Source organism: Clavelina lepadiformis, chromosome 3 (genome assembly GCF_947623445.1).
Source record: "Clavelina lepadiformis chromosome 3, kaClaLepa1.1, whole genome shotgun sequence".
In the NCBI taxonomy this organism is placed as follows: Eukaryota; Metazoa; Chordata; class Ascidiacea; order Aplousobranchia; family Clavelinidae; genus Clavelina; species Clavelina lepadiformis.
In genome coordinates this window covers 6,171,933-6,189,341 of record NC_135242.1, presented here as the reverse complement: position 1 = coordinate 6,189,341, position 17,409 = coordinate 6,171,933, and the positions used below count along the sequence as shown (strand labels likewise).

Genomic DNA, 17,409 nt, shown 5'->3' with positions numbered 1-17,409 from the left:
ATCTAACACACACAGCAGTTTCAACAGCATGATAAATATACTGCATACAAAGCAAAGTACAACAAGCTTTACCTGGAACTCTTTAGTCTAGAAACTATAGAAACAGTTCATATTATTTGAAGTCGTATTTGTCAAATACCTCAATAAAACTTGACTCTTTAGGCAACAACTTGTGCAAAGTTGTTACCTTTCTACCGTTGTTAACGTTAACTTTTCGCATTTTTAATGTACTTAATCTTATACTTACTTGAGCCCTTTACCCCAGCACAAGAGGAACATGGGCTATTGACAAAAACTATCCACCGGAGGTCCAAACTCAGTTGTAGGTCATCTTTTTTCCATACTCTTTTCTGTTTGTTTTTTTCAGTTCTGCATCAGTGTCATCATTCCAAGTGTTTCTGAATCTGCTTCAACCTCTCTTCTTTAATGGGTTCTGTTGTAGAGCCGCACGATGCTATCAACAGGTTTTTGAGTGTGTGGCATATCCAGCTCTACTTCCGTCTCAGGATCTGCTTGGCCACTGCTGGCTCATGTTGCCCGTACTGCCCCAGGGTTTATTGGAAACCCCATCAGACCATCTGATGCAAAGAATTTTTCTCAGGCAACCAATCATGTATCCTCTGCTGGGTTTTGTTTGTCATTCTTTATTTCTCAGAGGCATACACTAGGACAACCTTCACCGTAGATTTGAAAACGCAAAGTTTCTCTTTTAAGTGAACTTCGTTAGAAGTCGAGATGTTTTTTAAAATAAAGAAGGCCGCTCATGCCTACCCCCTACTAGATTTCACATCTTTGTCACTTACACCCTGCGTACCCAAAATTCTACAAGTTAGGTGAAGGAAGACTCCAGTAATGAAATTTGAATATGTTACAGTTGGGTTGCTAACAGATGAATTCATATGAGCAAAATGTCTGCAAAAAATGAGCCAAGTTGTTAGCAAAGTCGAGATCATCAAGATGCTTCCATTGTATGCAGTTGTTCTTTTACGCTGTGTAACGGTCTTTATGATCCACTAAATAACGATCAAAAGTAAAAATGGTGATAGCATAGTACCGTCTCTACCTTAAAACTGTCAAAGAGTTGACCGGGATGCCTTACTCCACATGACATTCCTTCAAATGTCTTATGGATTATGCAATGCGATTAAATTCTCTGGTGTTTCAAAAATGTCACAGCAACATATACAGTGTCTCTCCGTAAACATCGTCAACATTTGTCAACATCGTTTCATAGTCAATGAAAGGCGAAAATTATCTTTCAGCAACTGCTCCACGATAATACGTAAAGTTGCGATTTCTTTATATTTCGGTGTTAGCGTTGGTGTGTTCATGTTATTTCTCTACTTTTTCATTACTTGTTCGATTCATGTTAACCCTTTTATCTGTGCTTCTCTGGCTAGCAATTTCAGTGAGCTTTCTGTTAATGTCCATCCCTGTTGCTTTGTCTTGTTGTTATTTACCTGCTAAGAACCTCCTTGTATGTGTCATGCCAATGTCTCCCAATCTGCTGTCGTCGCGCTTCTAGGTCAGCTTCCTTGTAGTCTAGTAAAACTATTGAAAAGTTTAGTTAGAGTTATTAGTTAGAAAAATTGACTTTATATTTCCCTGGACTTAAGCAGGCCAACATCGTACCGCAATCAAGCATTGATTGTGTTAGTGTGTTTCTTCAGACACATCACTTCTGGAGGTGGTGGAGATGCCGCATCTCTTTTCTCACTTTTTTTACTCTAATATATTTCCATGATCCACGAAACTGCACACGTGACGAATTTAATTTTCGATTGTATGATCTGGAGATCTCTAAGTGGCTTCACTGGTGTGCAGAAAAATGTTGGACTACCTCATATCAATTTGTTGAAAGAGCATACATCTGCAAATCTCTCTCCGTTCTCGCTCATCTCTTTGAGCCCATGTGCACCCATAACCTTTTTATAGACAGTGTTGTCCGCTTCAATTTTCACGTTAAATCACTTATGAGAACAACGATGTTTTTCGTTTTTTGGCGGTCCAATAGATCTTGCAGATGACTGTAAAATATGTCTTTTGATTTTTCTCAGTAGTTTTCATTATTGCGCAACTCAACTTGATGTTATTCGATTTTGTTGCAAAGTTAGGACCCATCCGTATCTGTGTGACTGGAGTAGATTATACCGTGTCTTCCGATGTCTGCCTGATTTGACCATTTTGAAGCCATCTCGTCTCGCGCAATCCAAGGACACAGATATTGTAATTTTTATCTTCCGTGCCATCTGTATGACTTTGATACATAGACAGCCTTTATTTCTACCGTTTTAGCAGCCTCATATACATTTTCCTCGTACCATGTTACAATTTTTGTGAAGATTTTAATATTCCGAAAGGGGATCGGCCCTAGCCCTACAGCTTCATCATATGGATTCCACTACACTGCGTCATAAACTTCCGCCTCATAGAGGCCCTTCCTCTTCCAAGTTATACTGTTTTGAAATGTTCATTGATGCTTCCGTAATGTTTATAATTTTTCTAGGTAAGACTGTTGGCCCAATGCCAACATGTTTATCTTCCGGGTGAATTGGTCCACTTTGTTCAGTCCTCTATACCCTTCAACTTTTACAGTTTTGGTGTCTCTTCCAGACGCTTAGCTACCGCTCGCATAATTCTGAGATCACTAAGGTCCGCAAGCCACTAAACTACGTCAAGGTCTGGCCCAGGTAGTGTTTTTTCGAATTGTGCCTTATTTAAGTATTTTGGTAAAATAGTCAGCATCGTCAGTTTTCCACTTAATATAAGGTTGTAGTAAACTTCATTTGTGCAAAGATTTAGGAAAATTATTTTCTTAAACATAATTATGAAAAAGAATAATTTATGTGCTTGTGTGTGAACCATAAACTCAAGCTAGATATGACCATGCGGCCACGAAACCACGTATATAATGGCGGTTGATATGCTCTCAATTAGACTTTAAATTTACTTAAAAAAAAGAATTATTATTTCAATTTGATACAATTAAAAACAACTAACCTATACGACAAATAAAAGAACTAGTGAAAGAACCACTTGTAGCGACCAGAAAAATTGCACACATTTTTATTTTTATTGTATCGTTTGCGAGTCGACCCCCGAGCCATTGCGTACATATGGAAAATCTACAGCACAAATGATGGCCACCCTTTTTAAAATGTCTATTTATATTAGTTCCACGGTGCAAAGAGCACCCGTGCGTTATTCTCGACGCTACGGTTTTTTCAACGATATGCTTGACTGTGCGTGGCTCGAGTGCTCAACTGAGAAGTCATGCAAGAAGATAGGCTTTAAAAAATGTCTGTGCATAGTTGTGTGACAAAGCCCAGAGACGGTTTTAGTTCAATTTAAGTGAAGCCGCGACGTTGTGCTCTTGATGGCAAGTTCAGTTGTTGAGTGTGTTGGACTGTATGCATTTATCTATAATGCATTAAGGCTTGCCACTGGTCAAGTGGTCAGTGTGTAAGGAAGCAATAGTTTAAGCAATAGCAACAGTTTCTGAGAATAAGCCAACAAACAGTATCTCGATGGAATTGGTAAACTGTTTTAACCAGGGTTGGGGCGATTACGTCTACCAAGTAATTGAGTAAATGTCAACGTGAATGGTTTTATTCTAGTTGTAATCGGTTTTTCAGACTATTGTGACGAATAAATCGAATAATTACACCAAAACCCGGGCAATATTCGATTTTCCTAAGATTTTGTTCAAGTAATTTGAATAAACTGTGCGTTTTAGTCGATTAAATCGATTACGTTTGATACACTTTCCAGAGCTTGGATGTATCCTTTCAGAACGTTAATCGGATAATAGAAAGTAGATAAACGTTCATAAACCGTATCCAGTGTAATAGTTTTGCTGTAACAATGCGCAAATATGCAGTGCATGTTGTTTTACATTTACGTTATTATGATGCGTCAATGTCATTTGTAGCTACACTGAAAGAAGCTTTGATTGACCATGCAACCAGTAAATTGTTGAAAAACAACACTACTTATGGTTGGCCGCGCCAAACTACCAAGTAGTTAACGAATGACTAGAAAATCGATCGCAATTTGAATTAACAGTAAACTTATTACGAATAAATCGATTTTTTTTACTTTGGTACAACCAAAATCGAATAATCCATCGATTGCTATGGCTTTGGTGCCTTAACAATCGAATAATCGACCGACTACTAAAGGTGAATCCTGACTTTATTTAAACAAAATTCGATTATCAATAAAATGCTAACGATTGACAATCGATTACGAATAACGATTACGATCACCCCAACCCTGGTGAACCCCTTGGGCCTTGGCAAAAGAAATAACAGCAAATTGCATTGCTCCTCCAAAGTTAGTGTCCCAACGGAAGATAGTAATTTCGACTTAGATAATGCAGTTCTAAAGCATACAACGCATCAAAGAAAAGCTTTATTAAGAAAAATTTAAGATTTCGCTAACAAGACCAAGGACTCCGTTCCGCTGCTGTACTTGTGCTCTTATTTGGATTATTGATGCTTTAACTTCAACAAATCTGTTTCAGTGCGAAGCGTAATAGTTGGGTTTTCGCTTCATTGCTCATATAAAATGCGCTTTCATTTTTCTTGGTCAAACGTCATCACTTTTATCGGAGTGGTAACCTTGGCAAAATCAGGTGAGCGTGAAACATTCAAAATATCCGAAAGTCAACCTTTTTTGTTTTAAGATAGAAAACTTACGCAAGATAAAAGGCTTTCAAAGGCACGTTGTAAGCAAAAGTAATATTAATCCTGTAACACGATAATGACGAATAAATTACTTGTCCACAGCAAAACTATTGTAACAGTACGTCGTCTTTTTGTGCTGTGTCGAAGGCTATGCTTTTTATTAATATTATCACAATCTTTTTTTAGTTTCTTCGCAAAACACTTTGCTCTCAGTTGAAGAATATCCATTTGTTACTGTAGAAGACTCAACCGCCAATATAGGTATAAGTATAGGGTCATAAATTTTGGCCCCAAAACTGCAACTGCTTTTTTGTTATGTTCAACCACAAATGATCTGTTTCAGATAACAATACAAACAAAATTTTTTCGACAACGCTACGCGTTTCATTGCGTAACGCTACGGCATACCTATATTCTGAAGAAATCATATTAAATGCGGTAAGATATACCACTTTTACAACACCTGTCTTGATATACCATAGCTGTTGAACAAAATACGCCTTAATAAAAGGTTTGCTTTCGCTAGATGATGCAAGAGATTCATATTTAGTTCAAGACATTCATGTAGATTCAGATAAACTTCGGCTAATATGTTACGAATCGACTCTAGGAATTGCCAACAGCCATGAACAATCAAAAACGCTTGGAGTTTGTTAAAGTGCTTATAATGTATCATGTAGAAAACTTAACAATTTATGTGGTCAATTTTTAGGTAAATAGTTTTTATGGCCAAAGGGTTGGTTTCAATGGTTTCCAAGAGACAAGCAACTTTATGGCAATTCGTGATCCAACCAATGAGTATTATACGGTATACGACATGTACGAGTTATCCTAACCCATACATTTTGTGTTTATAAATGAATCATTTGTCGTTGCTGTATGCTCTTCTGTATATGTTTATATATCGCGTTAACCTCCATTACTTTTCAATACACAGATATCATACGATTCTACGTATAATTTCCTCCAATTACAAGCCAGTATAGCTAACGCCAGCGGCCAGGCCATTTTTGGATCTATTGGTTCACTTCCATCGGTTAGGACTGGATTAGAAGCGGATCCAAACTTCAGAGCAACGTTTACGGTGTCCGCAATTTCCAGCACATATACATTTTCAGGTATTATGGTAATTTGTAGCATCGCCATAACCAAGAAGGCGCTAACAATAAAAAAAGGATATTTCTGCATGTACTGAGCATGTCTCCTCTGAATTTTGAATAGTAAAAGTCTGTTACAAATTATGTTAGTAGTTTAATCTCACACTTATTTCTAAAATATACCTGATGTTTTCAAAAACGTTTTTCCCAGATGTTGTTTCTATATGCAGGTAATAGCCTATGCGACGATGCCGGGTGCCCTCAAGGCCAATACACTCACTGCATTGAAACAACCACTACTTTGGTCACCCAGTGCCGGTCCCTGTGCAAAGTTGGCTACTGTCAAAACTCAGGATGGTGTATACATTACGACGGTAACACTGCACCTCAATGCAGGTTAGCTGTATATCATAGGTCTTGTGAAATTTTTGTATCTATTTTTATAGCCAACATATCTATAATCTATATGTACCTGAGTCTCATGTTCCTAGATTTTAAAAGGAAAGATTTTGCAAAAAAAACATTATTTCACGCACTTTTGCAAAAACTTTAATCTTTCTATAAAAGCTGTCCCTCTACATTCGACACCTGGTACGTTGGAACGCACTGTGAGCTTTATCTTCATTTATGGATGCCTTGTGTGTTTGGAGCTGCGGTTGTCCTTATTCTCATCAGTATACCCATCATCGCTTGCTGCCTGCCACTGAAATCAAAGCAAAAGTAAATCTAATTCGTTCAATCATCTTAGCATAGCAATTATTCTCACAAGCGAGCTTTCTTGACTAAAACGCAATGTGCTATTTTTTTGTAAATAGGAAAAAAGTTACCATTGTCGACCCAAAGGAGGAATATGTTATTACTGTTCATAAACCAGATCTCGCGCCTAGAAAATCTGCAAAATCTAAAGGTTCTGACACAGAAGTGATTTCAAACTTAACAGTAAAGGTAAGTAAAATTTCAATTAGCCTTCACTTGGTGATGTGCATTTTAAAGCCAGTATTAACCGTTTATTTGCCTGTTGGTAGAAGTTGGCTGAAAACGAAAAAAACATGTCTGAAGACGGGTATCAAGACGACGCAAAGAGCTCAGACCATATCCCTTCATCTTCAGAAGACAATCTCGACAACGATTACGACGCAGTCCTGACTCATCGCTATGAAACACCAGAACCAGCCGGAAACTTAATATGCAACGAAGATGTTGCGCTTCCGGAGAATAATCATGTTCCGACCGTTACTTATGAAGATGTTGAGTTAAACGATTCGGAGCAATCATCCGAGGAAGAGGAATCTTCCGGAGAAGAGTTTGTGATCGGATCAAGTTTGAGTTCATTTGAGGTTGAAGAACCCACTTCAGTTGATCGTGGACTGGAAGAAGTAGATCATCATCCTCCAATATACGCCAAAGTAATGAAGAAGCTCTCCCAACCTCAGGTAATGATTTGTCATGATAAATGCCTCATCAGTTTGTACCAAATTGTCTTTGATTTGTAAGATATTTTCGATTTGAAATCGAGCCAAATTTTTGTCATGCATGAATAACAAAATTTACCATTATTGTTACCATTAACAATCACCACCATTTATAACCAAGTTAATCTTTGCAAAAATCAATTTCTACTTTCTTAATCCAAACATAATCAATGTAACTTTTATTCACTTTAACTGTCAACGTGTTTATCATTTCATTTCGCATGTCCGTTAGGAATCCATCATCGTGTGACGTCGTGTTTTTGTTCATCTGCTACTAAGAAGGCGAGGTGTGCTTTTTACTGTTCATATGCTATGAAAGCTCTACGATAAAGTAGCAATAAATTTCTTTTTGTATAAATAATAACTCCAGTGTATTTGAGGTGACTTACAACATACATTTGCTACACAATAATCCTGAGCCTCACAAAAGTTTACAGCCGGGTTATTTCAACAACTGCATTGGCTGTAGACAATTTTTATACTGCAACGGTTTGCTTTTTGCAGATTGTCTACGTAGGAGAAGAGATGGCAATCTAGATTCTTTGGACGAACATGAGAGTTCTTCAATGTGAAGCCTTAAAAGATACCAAATATAGCCGTGAACGTAATTTGTTAGTTTTTGACGTATCCTCTATTACGTTGTTTAATGGATCAATAAAACAGTGCTTTACTATCTTTCCCTTTAGAAAATTATTTCTGTGACAAAGGAGAAAAAGATTATCACGACATTTCTTAATTTTAGACCACAAGAAGCTCTTGTCTTAGCAAACGTATCAATATCGATGTAAAAAAGTACACATACAAAACACGACAGAAAAGATGAAAAACATTTTCCTTGAGTAAATAACAAATCGGGCCGATGTGATGTGCGCAATTGTACGCGACGTCAGGCCTAGCTAATATGGCGCACTAAATGGCAAATAAGAGAGAAGAAAAACGCCATATGTACACAAGACGAACATTGTACCAACAGCGGAGCAGTTAAAGCGTTATGAACACACTATTCATGTTGAGCGAGGTATGTCGTTATGCGGTGTACTATAAAGTACAGTTCACTCTAATAATATGACTTGGAATAAATTCTAGACAAGAGTATTTCTCAATTAGTAGGCTGATAGGTCAGTTTGTTGATGTTGCGTATTACGGACTACGGTATATACAGCTGAAAAGCGATATAGCGCGATACGTTAACAGTTAGCTGAAGATTAAAAATACGATTTAAGTTCAATTCACTATGCAAAGATTGCCATGATTCTGATGTACTTGAGAAAGTTCAAATTCCATTTGTAGGAGAATAAAGTGGACCGCTTATTGTTTATAAGGTTTAGTTTTCTGAAATAAAAATGAAATACTTCTGTCTGAAACTTACAATTCTTTCTATTTGTCTCCTCAAATTTCAGACTGGTGAGTTTATGTGAAAGTTAATTGAACATAGGGCACGGTCAATATTTTACTCTTTCAACTAATTCAGCTGAATTAGGCAATAAAGCTTATTAATTATGTTAGATGATATTGTTGCAACAAGTTGACAATCAGTAACTATATATTTTTAGTGAACTCCCAGCAAAACGGCGTCTTTCCTTTTGTCGCTTCGTTTGAACTAAGCGTAGGTAAGTTCAGAACTACAAATTGTAAACACTTTGGGACATATGTTGAAGACAGTATTTTTTAATATGTTTGGCGCGGGTTTCTTTATCCTTTAGCCTTAGTTATCTCAGTATGACGTAGGAATACTTGTAACCAGCGCGCTCATGTACTTTCTTGATTGGTCAGTGTGTTTCTTGGGACTGTCACATACAGACCTACTGTACAAAAAAATGTTTTTTGTGAAACTGTATTTTTGTTCGTGTTGTTGTATAGGCTTATTACTGCTTCTTACGTGTTTATCATGTATGCGCAGATGCCGAAAAATCCTACACAACCAAATTACGTCTAACATCAAGTGTTAACGCAACCTTTAATCAATCTATATTTGAAAATGCGGTAAGTTAATGGTTACTAAGAAATACGATAAGTAAGATATAGGAGAAATACTCGTTTAGTATTGATTTTCTAATTTATTGAACTATATCATTAACTCTTTTATACGATTTTTAATACAAACAGGTGGTGAATATCTATGACGGATTGCTTGGATCTGGTGGGTTTTTACGCTTAACTATCACCTCAAACGATACAAATAATTTGCAGTATGTTGTAAGTATTTTATGAATACTATTTGAATACTGCTTAAGGAGTTTTAACTATGGTTGAACATTTCGAACAATTAAATTCATTTTATAAAACAAAGGTCCTCGATTTTGAAGGTATTTTATAATTACTCCACCTTTGCCTCGAGCCTTGGCATCTCTGACGATACAATCGCAAGTACAATTGGAAACGTAACTTACTTGTCAATTCAGTTTGGAAGCGATTCGGCTTTCAGATCTCTATATAACCTTTCAACATCAGGCTTTGAATTTACTGGTGCTGATAGTGTATTTTTCATTTAGTAATTTACGTTTATTTATCATTTTTATCATTCAGTGATACCTAATGCCAATATAACATTTTGGAAAAAATTGTTATTATGAATGTGTTTAACCTTAACCATAAACAGTATAAATTCTTTTTTTGTACTCTACGGTAAACACTATAGTAATACTTTTACTAATAATTAATTTACATTTACATATTTCCACACAGGAAACTCACTGTGTCCGTTGGTGGACCAGCAGTGCGGAACCTATGCTTCGTGCAGAGAGGATAATAAAGGAGTCTCCATTTCATGCATTTCCAAATGTTTAGAAAATTTCTGCGTTAATGATGGTTGGTGCATCCACGACGACCCTAATCAAACGCCAGTGTGCAGGTATATTGCTTGGAGAATATTCTTACAAATATGCGTTGGCTTTGCCTGAATCATCTTCGTGGATACTTGTCTGATATTCTTCATCAGTTGTCGGGTTGGATACAATTGGTGGTACGTCGGTGAGCACTGTGAGACACTTTTCCATATCTGGATGCTTGTTGTTTACTGTATCGTTGTGGGACTCATACTCTTTCTGCTCATTCCTTTGTTGACTTGGTGGTGTATCAAAAGAATCGATGGCAGGTTATTATTATATAGAATTTTGGTTTAGCGTTTCACAATACAAGCTTTTTTTTTATCTATCATTGAATAAATATTTGTAATACGGATCATAACAGGATTGCTAAAGAAAAAGAAAAGAAAAAACTAAAAGCTAAGAAAGAAAAACAGGATATTACAACGACCTACACCAATGGAAATGTATCAGCCGCAAAACCAGCTCCACCGCAAACTGAAAACATTGTTAGTATACTACACACAACAAACAGAAACCAAACCAGTAGACGGGTGCTTAATTGAAGTTTTCACTTTGTTATTTGCGTTACAGGAGCCGCAAGTTGAAAACATGAAGCAGAGAACAGGATCAGTATCTTCACATTCATCGCACGATTCGGCCACCAACCTTCCGGCCTCACTTTCGACATCACGAGCCTCAACCCCAAGTCATAGAGAAGCAGAGGAAGATGAAAGATATCAATCCGATGGAACATCGTCTTCTGACTCAGAAGTGGAAAGAGCGGTTGCGCCTCCAGTTTATTTACAAGTGAAAAAACCATCAGCGCAGACTCGAGAAATGAGAAATGGATATCTTCCGCATCCCAACGCACAAACACAGCAGGACACAAGAAGTATGACCAGCAGTGAGACTGCTTCCACGTCTACAAGCGGCTCTTATGGTGGTACTGGCGATATGGTCCATGAGCAAGAACAACAGTATGAACAAGTGTATAACAGACCACTGGTGAGTATAGGCTATATATACGTTTCAACCACAAGGTAAGAAAACACCAACGTTTAAATAGTGGTATTTACATGTATTATTCGAAATCAACGGGTTAATTGTTTGACGGTGGACGTTGAGTATGTAGTCTACATTCTACACAATCAATTCCACACGTCAAATACATGCCGTTATCAATTTCTTCTGTTCCACACGCACTGTATTTTATTTATAATCTATTCGTAAAAAGAAATACTTAAACAATATAATTAATTATCCATGCATGCAGGTTTCAACGGTTTAATTGAAACAAACTCGCAAGAGGAAACATCAAGACACTCAAAAGTCCATCGTCTAAAGCCAAAGTCGTCCGCGAGTTAAAAGCGAAGGCGAAGTATCCACTTGCAAGAATAAGAGAAGTTGTGTGACTGAAAAAACTTAAGTTTGACGATTATTGCACATTCTCACCCCTGTTTGTTGAACCAATTCATCTATAGTTTGATTTTTATCTTATTTAATATCATTTGCTGTTCTTTCAAATAAAACCGATTGTGTCTGTCACTCTATGTTGAAGCAAGCAATCGTAACCAGCAATTGATACTGTAATACGTTGTTGTTGTTGTTGTCGTTGTGCTAAACCTGTTGTACACTGCATGAAATTTAATTGTCCAGAAAATATAAGTAATTTGAAATGAAATACTTTCGGTAACCGTCATCACAACGAAAACCCAGAGAAACAACAAAAAAAAACTGAAAGACGCCTTGTTTGTATTTGTGTTTATTTTCATACTTTTGCCCTCGTGACCGAGTACAAATTTATCGTATACAACCATGCGGTCTTAATCTCTGTAACTTTCACATGTTTACGATATTAGCCGCATTCTTGTAGCTTTAATGCGTAAGTATACTGTGTATAGATGCGTAAATCGCACGTGTTTTCAGCATTTTTGCGTTATGATATGATGTACGCGAACGTTAATATTGCACTTTGAAGTGGTCATGGTTTTGTATGGAAGATTCATCTTATAATATTTCTATTTTATGAATGCATTATATCGCATATGTTTTATAACGTATATGCAAGTACATTCTTCAAATAAACTTTTTGTATCAAATTATTTCACATCAGCATGTTTTATTGCATGAAAGTGAAATGGCAGCCATTTTCTTTCTGCAAACATTCCTTAAATATCACTGAACGTACTATTACGTCGACGACTTATCTCCGAAGCGCCGCATTATTCCACAGCGTTTAAACATTTGTCTGATAAAGACTTCAAGAATCGTTTGTCCACGCCTGCAGTACTCACTCAACAGTTTGTATGTAAACCGGAAAACCGGTGCGACACTAATTACACAAAACACGCAGATATTTGCGGCTGCAAAGTAGACATCGCCCATAGTTAAACGTAATATTCGCGGTCATGAAAATAATTGTACAGCCGTAAGCGTTTGCGGGTTTTATGTTGTTTTGGTTTGTTGCGGGTTGTACGTGACCGCAATAGCATAACAACTATGATACGGTTCACTTTCTTATGTGGTCGTCACGATTTCTTGGAACCGTTTTCACGTATCCATGATGAAATTTTTAACAAGAAAGTTATGAACAACGTCCAAATGGGTTACCGAACTGCTAAAATATGTGAAAATTGCCAAAAATTTGTCCAGCGTCTGCGCTTAAATCAAGGTGATACAGATACAGTGAACCGAAACAAAATCAAGTAAAAAGAGGATTGGAACTTCTCCCAAGCGTTTGGTCACGCTTACCTTATATGCTTACACTCGTACAGTGTATATGTCCATTTAGCACGAAAGACTCAGTCAAAGTCGAAGTAACTGATGTGGTAACATCAAAACATAAATGTAATCACCAGGAGTTAAAATAGGTTTCTTTGCTCATGGTCGCGTGATCGCAGGAGAATATTCTGCTAAATATGACGTCATTTACCAAGCGCTGAAGCACATCTCCTGGACATATCTCTTATTTGAACGCATTGTTTTCGTTGTTTGCTTACTGAGAACATGGGAGACAATAAAGATTGAACGATACGTTAGAAATACACCCTTTGGACCATGTCCTTTTAACCAGGCTGTTTGCATTGGAGTGGATATTTTAAACACTCATATACGTAGTCGCTCGCTCGCCTCGAAAAGAAAAAAATAGGCAAAGGCAGGCGTACCCGGGCGTTCCAGCGTGAAGCTCTAGTCTTATCTTGAAAGCGTTCAGGCGTAAACGTTCCTACCCAGTAACCGTGTCAGTTGTTTGGTTTTGGTAAAAGATATGAATAAGAGACGTAGGAGGGAAAATAGGTCCATTCTTAAGAGCATTTTGTTGAAATAAAGGTGTATTAGTCAGCCTTTGCTCTAAAAGCATTGTGAAATATTTATGATTTTTGTCATGGGCCGAACGCATGCAGGTTTGGCCATATAGACTCCAGATTGGATGGCAAAAACATTGTAGGATTTGAGATATACTCCAAGCTTAATGTGGTTTACTTCATATACTTCCAAAATTTTTAAACCAGCGTTATAGACTTTCCTATTTGCAATGTCATTGTCTGAGGAAGTTCTTTACAATTTACGAATGAGTGTAGGAACAGTGTTTCTGATTATGTATTCAAAACAGGTTAAAAACTTTCTGTGAGAAGATAAGGCTGAAGTGAAAACTTATAGTTTTGAGTCCATATTTTCGTATAATAACGTAATTTGTTTTTTGTCATATGATCAAACGAGCTCAGCAGCTCAAGATTACCAGATCATTACAAGGAAATGTTCGAATTAAGTTGTTAAGTTGTGCTTTGCGTATTGGCAGGTACATGGAAGAGTTTCTAATAAATGAATTCTTAACTTTGCTGGCTATACTGTATACAGTATACGAGTCTTAATACTCAGCGGACTTCGGACATCCTCTTCCTTGCTGTAGACAATTATGATCACTGGACGAGTACGGACGAAAGTGGACAGCGGGCAGTGTCTTGTGATGTTATTTGTTGTTTTTACGATCTGTATTCTTCGAAATGCTGGTACGTGTTATTGCGTTTATACATAGAGGAACTAATCTCATTCGTCAAAAATATGTTTCAAACGCATTAATTTTTTACTATTGGTTATGTTGCATAACTCACGTAGCTTCTTTCTAACTAACGGGTATGGAACTAGTATTTGCTAACGGTTGGTTTTAGTTCGTCCGGCTACAACAAGTGCGGTATGCAGAAATTCTCTGTCGGTTAAGGTTGTAGTACAGTATAAACTTCAGAATCTTTACTTTAGATGCACAAGCGGATCCCTTTGCTTTAGTGGGATTTGACGATACAACTGCAAATATCTGTAAGTATTCCTACGGTATCCATGCGTATTAGCCCATATGTTTTCCATTCATATGTTATTCTTTACATTTTGACGTACTGTACTGTACTGTATCTTATTGTATTGTTTGAATATGTAGCACATTATATTGTTTGAATACGTTTATTGTAGCCGCAACGACGCAAAAAACGTACACAACAACCATGGATTTGGACCCACTTGCAAACGTCGACATAGCCAATTTCAATCCAAATACCTTTGTTGGCGCGGTATGTACTTTATTGTGAGTTATTTTAACATAGATTGGTTCCTATTGCATTTTCTAACTGTATGGTGTCAAAAACCCTTTTAACGTTATAGTTAGTACTGTCCGAATACAAATAGCCTTGTGCGGCTTACATTTAGCATTTTCAAACTGTTTTCTTAGGTACGACCCTATTATGCTAATGGTGCTGGTTTGGTTGGATTTAACAGTATGGTTGTAACAAAACAAGAAACTGTTAATGGCAACCTACGGGTAAGCTGGAATACGCTTTGTTGCCGACCCTTATCTATACCCTGGCCTACTATATATCTCCTACTGTAAACCCTTCTAAATAACAGTGGTAAAATATTTGATGTTATAATTGCAGTTGACTTACAACGTTGTATACGTCTATGCAAATCTTATCTCCACCCCTGATATTAGCGATGACCTCATAGCTTCAACAATTGGAAATTACGACACAATACGCACTTCCGTTAGTTCTGGGAGTACAGACTTGTTAAGTTTTTACAGATTTCCAGAAAATAATGCTGGATTTTCTTTTAGCGGTAAGCAAACTTGGCTTTCTTTAACGTTTTTTTATCACCTTATATGTTGTAAAAAATTTCTGTATGCACATTACTACACAAATTTAACTTTATACACAGTGTATGCATATAATATTTAGATATAAATATATATATGTAACGATAGGTGATAGCCTTTGTGACCAAGCCAGCAATTCATGTCCAGCGAACACTCAATGTACTGAAACCTTGGGTGGTATTGCTGTGGAATGCAAGTCACCTTGCAAGGCGGAATATTGTCAAAATAACGGAACTTGCGCTCAAGCTAACACAGACGTTACACCTACTTGCACGTAATTAGCAACGACTATACAAAGTTTTTTTTCTGTAACTATACGCCCAGATTAATGGTTATGGGCAAGAATATTTGCTAGTAGACCTATACTTAACAACAGCAGAGGTAGTTTACGGATCTGCCAAGTGCCAACTCATTTATTTTGGATCTAGATATATATATTTCGCCTAAACGATATTATCAGTATCTTCTTCAAATAGAAAATAAAATTTGCCAGCTAGCTATTTACATCTGTATCTATAGGTGTCTTTCAAAGGCTGATTTGTGGTTCCTTGGTGCTCAATGTCAGACCATGGTTGCTTTATGGATGGTGATAGTTGGTGTTATTGGATGCTTTCTGGTTATTCTTGCTGCAATAATCCTTGCCTGTTGCTGTTACGCAGCACGACGGCGCCGAAAAGAAAAAGAGTAAGTTTTTATGGAAGGACTTCAGTAGAAATACGTAAATAAAAAACTGTAGATATAAGGTTCACGCATTGCTGTAAATGTCATAAACCGTTTTACACGTGTTCAGAAGCCAGCTCTTTGGCATATCTGACGTAAATGCTTACACCAACAAAGGGTATGTTGCTAACGAAGGCAAAAAAGAAGAAATAGAAACAATTACAAGGAATGGATATCAGGTAAATGTAAATAAAATGTTTTTGTCTTAGATTAAGTAATAATGCAAGCCACCATATTGGAACTTATAGAGCTTAATGTTCATGAAATAACTGGTTTGATATTTTCAGGAAAGATATGTCGGCGGTGCCACTTCCGCAGCTCGTCGTTCTAGATCTAGATCTCGATCACCGTCTAGGCGACGCCGGAGCCGAACTTCAAGCTACAGACGTCGTGGCAGCCGAAGTCGCAGTCGCGAACGACACGAACGTCGTTCGAATCGATCAAGTTGCACCGAAAGTGATCGCGATAGTTTTGACGAAGACAGTTCTGAAGTGAGCCAAGATGAAGTCGAAGTGATGAAAATGGCTCCTCGGCAACACTCCGGATCGTCGTCGTCCGGGTCTTCGGCGTCTACTCCGGTGAAGACAAAGACCGCCACAACGGCGTCAAACAGCTTTGACACAGACAGCATCAGCCTACGCAATCAAGGGACTTCCCCCATACGATGGGTACAGACGTCAAAGTCTCCCACGCCAATGCCCGGCAATAAAATGGGCAAAGTCGACATCGCGGACAGGAAAGGCTGGATGCCGAGCTTAGGTCCGCAAATGTTCGATCTCGCGCGGAGTCGAGAAGATTTAAGCGAGTCCAGTACCCTCCCCAGCAACACCCACTTTGCAGATACGGACGTCTGAAATTTTTTGGTGAACTATTCCGATTTTTTTTTAGCAGAGCACTTGTTATGTTATGACAAAGAGGCATTGTTGCGGCATCATCTTCAACACCGGGTCCACTTGCTTTGAAATTATTATTTCTGATGAAACGTTCTATTGATATCATATTCGCATCAAGAAAACATGTTATGTTATGTTATGTTTTTGCAGTGATTAAGGTTTTGCATCATTTCATACAGTATATATGCACGTTTGTTTTTTAAAAAAATCGGTTTTCCTTTGCTAAATAATAAACATACATTATTGGAAACGCGTTTAATTAACATGTTTTGTGATTACTCTATTTAGCGTTTTTATACTTGTTGTATCTTTGTTTTATTTTCTTTTGTCCATATCTTTTTCAATAAATAACCTTATAGTAACGCGAACACATTCGATACCGTGGTGCAAAACACGCTGTTAGGTTTGGTGTATAGGTCTAAGATACAAAACAGTTACGGAAAATGTAGCACAATTTCCATTTCTTTGTATAAGCCGTTTTTCCGTCACCTGAGCTAAAGATAAAGGGCAGTGGTCACGCTGTCGTCCAAAAATTCGCGGACAAAATTTTGTGAAGTCACGGTTTCAATGGCACAATCAGCTTACATCGGTT

At 37.4% G+C, this 17,409-nt stretch overlaps 3 protein-coding genes across 6 annotated transcripts; all 3 read left to right on the top strand.

The window, feature by feature from the left end:
* Positions 1-3,670: 3,670 nt before the first annotated feature.
* On the top strand, positions 3,671-7,932 carry LOC143449315 (uncharacterized). 4 transcript variants are annotated; one of them, XM_076949467.1, is made up of 11 exons: positions 3,674-4,636; positions 4,875-4,949; positions 5,032-5,126; positions 5,401-5,496; positions 5,626-5,806; positions 6,016-6,181; positions 6,353-6,505; positions 6,601-6,730; positions 6,811-7,218; positions 7,490-7,544; positions 7,762-7,932. In XM_076949467.1, the coding sequence occupies exons 1-10, from the start codon at positions 4,570-4,572 to the stop codon at positions 7,505-7,507; spliced, it is 1,389 nt and encodes a 462-aa protein (XP_076805582.1). In that variant the 5' UTR covers positions 3,674-4,569; the 3' UTR covers positions 7,508-7,544; positions 7,762-7,932. The 4 variants fall into 4 exon arrangements, with proteins under 4 accessions (XP_076805580.1, XP_076805581.1, XP_076805579.1 ...); XM_076949466.1 differs by lacking the exon at positions 7,490-7,544 and having other exon boundaries at positions 3,673-4,636; XM_076949465.1 differs by lacking the exons at positions 7,490-7,544; positions 7,762-7,932 and having other exon boundaries at positions 3,671-4,636; positions 6,814-7,451.
* A 303-nt stretch (positions 7,933-8,235) lies between these two features.
* LOC143449316 (uncharacterized) lies at positions 8,236-12,166 on the top strand. The gene is made up of 10 exons (XM_076949468.1): positions 8,236-8,661; positions 8,811-8,867; positions 9,158-9,240; positions 9,364-9,453; positions 9,564-9,723; positions 9,943-10,108; positions 10,196-10,351; positions 10,447-10,570; positions 10,656-11,069; positions 11,338-12,166. The coding sequence occupies exons 1-10, from the start codon at positions 8,601-8,603 to the stop codon at positions 11,350-11,352; spliced, it is 1,326 nt and encodes a 441-aa protein (XP_076805583.1). The 5' UTR covers positions 8,236-8,600; the 3' UTR covers positions 11,353-12,166.
* Positions 12,167-13,841: 1,675 nt separating this feature from the next.
* Positions 13,842-17,189, top strand: LOC143450691 (uncharacterized). The gene is made up of 9 exons (XM_076951336.1): positions 13,842-14,071; positions 14,319-14,375; positions 14,526-14,623; positions 14,782-14,871; positions 14,987-15,167; positions 15,313-15,478; positions 15,724-15,888; positions 15,995-16,103; positions 16,212-17,189. The coding sequence occupies exons 1-9, from the start codon at positions 13,978-13,980 to the stop codon at positions 16,776-16,778; spliced, it is 1,527 nt and encodes a 508-aa protein (XP_076807451.1). The 5' UTR covers positions 13,842-13,977; the 3' UTR covers positions 16,779-17,189.
* The last annotated feature ends 220 nt before the right edge of the window (positions 17,190-17,409 follow it).

Bases quoted from the DNA above. Each gene is read 5' to 3' on its own strand.
- LOC143449315 (XM_076949464.1), top strand. From the start codon at position 4,570: ATGCGCTTTCATTTTTCTTGGTCAAACGTCATCACTTTTATCGGAGTG. The intron at 4,950-5,031 runs GTATAAGTATAG...GATCTGTTTCAG, and splicing joins AGACTCAACCGCCAATATAG to ATAACAATACAAACAAAATT. The intron at 5,127-5,400 runs GTAAGATATACC...GTCAATTTTTAG, and splicing joins AAGAAATCATATTAAATGCG to GTAAATAGTTTTTATGGCCA.
- LOC143449316 (XM_076949468.1), top strand. From the start codon at position 8,601: ATGAAATACTTCTGTCTGAAACTTACAATTCTTTCTATTTGTCTCCTC. The intron at 8,662-8,810 runs GTGAGTTTATGT...ATATATTTTTAG, and splicing joins TCTCCTCAAATTTCAGACTG to TGAACTCCCAGCAAAACGGC. The intron at 10,571-10,655 runs GTTAGTATACTA...TTTGCGTTACAG, and splicing joins CACCGCAAACTGAAAACATT to GAGCCGCAAGTTGAAAACAT.
- LOC143450691 (XM_076951336.1), top strand. From the start codon at position 13,978: ATGATCACTGGACGAGTACGGACGAAAGTGGACAGCGGGCAGTGTCTT. The intron at 14,072-14,318 runs GTACGTGTTATT...TCTTTACTTTAG, and splicing joins CTGTATTCTTCGAAATGCTG to ATGCACAAGCGGATCCCTTT. The intron at 15,889-15,994 runs GTAAGTTTTTAT...ACACGTGTTCAG, and splicing joins CGGCGCCGAAAAGAAAAAGA to AAGCCAGCTCTTTGGCATAT.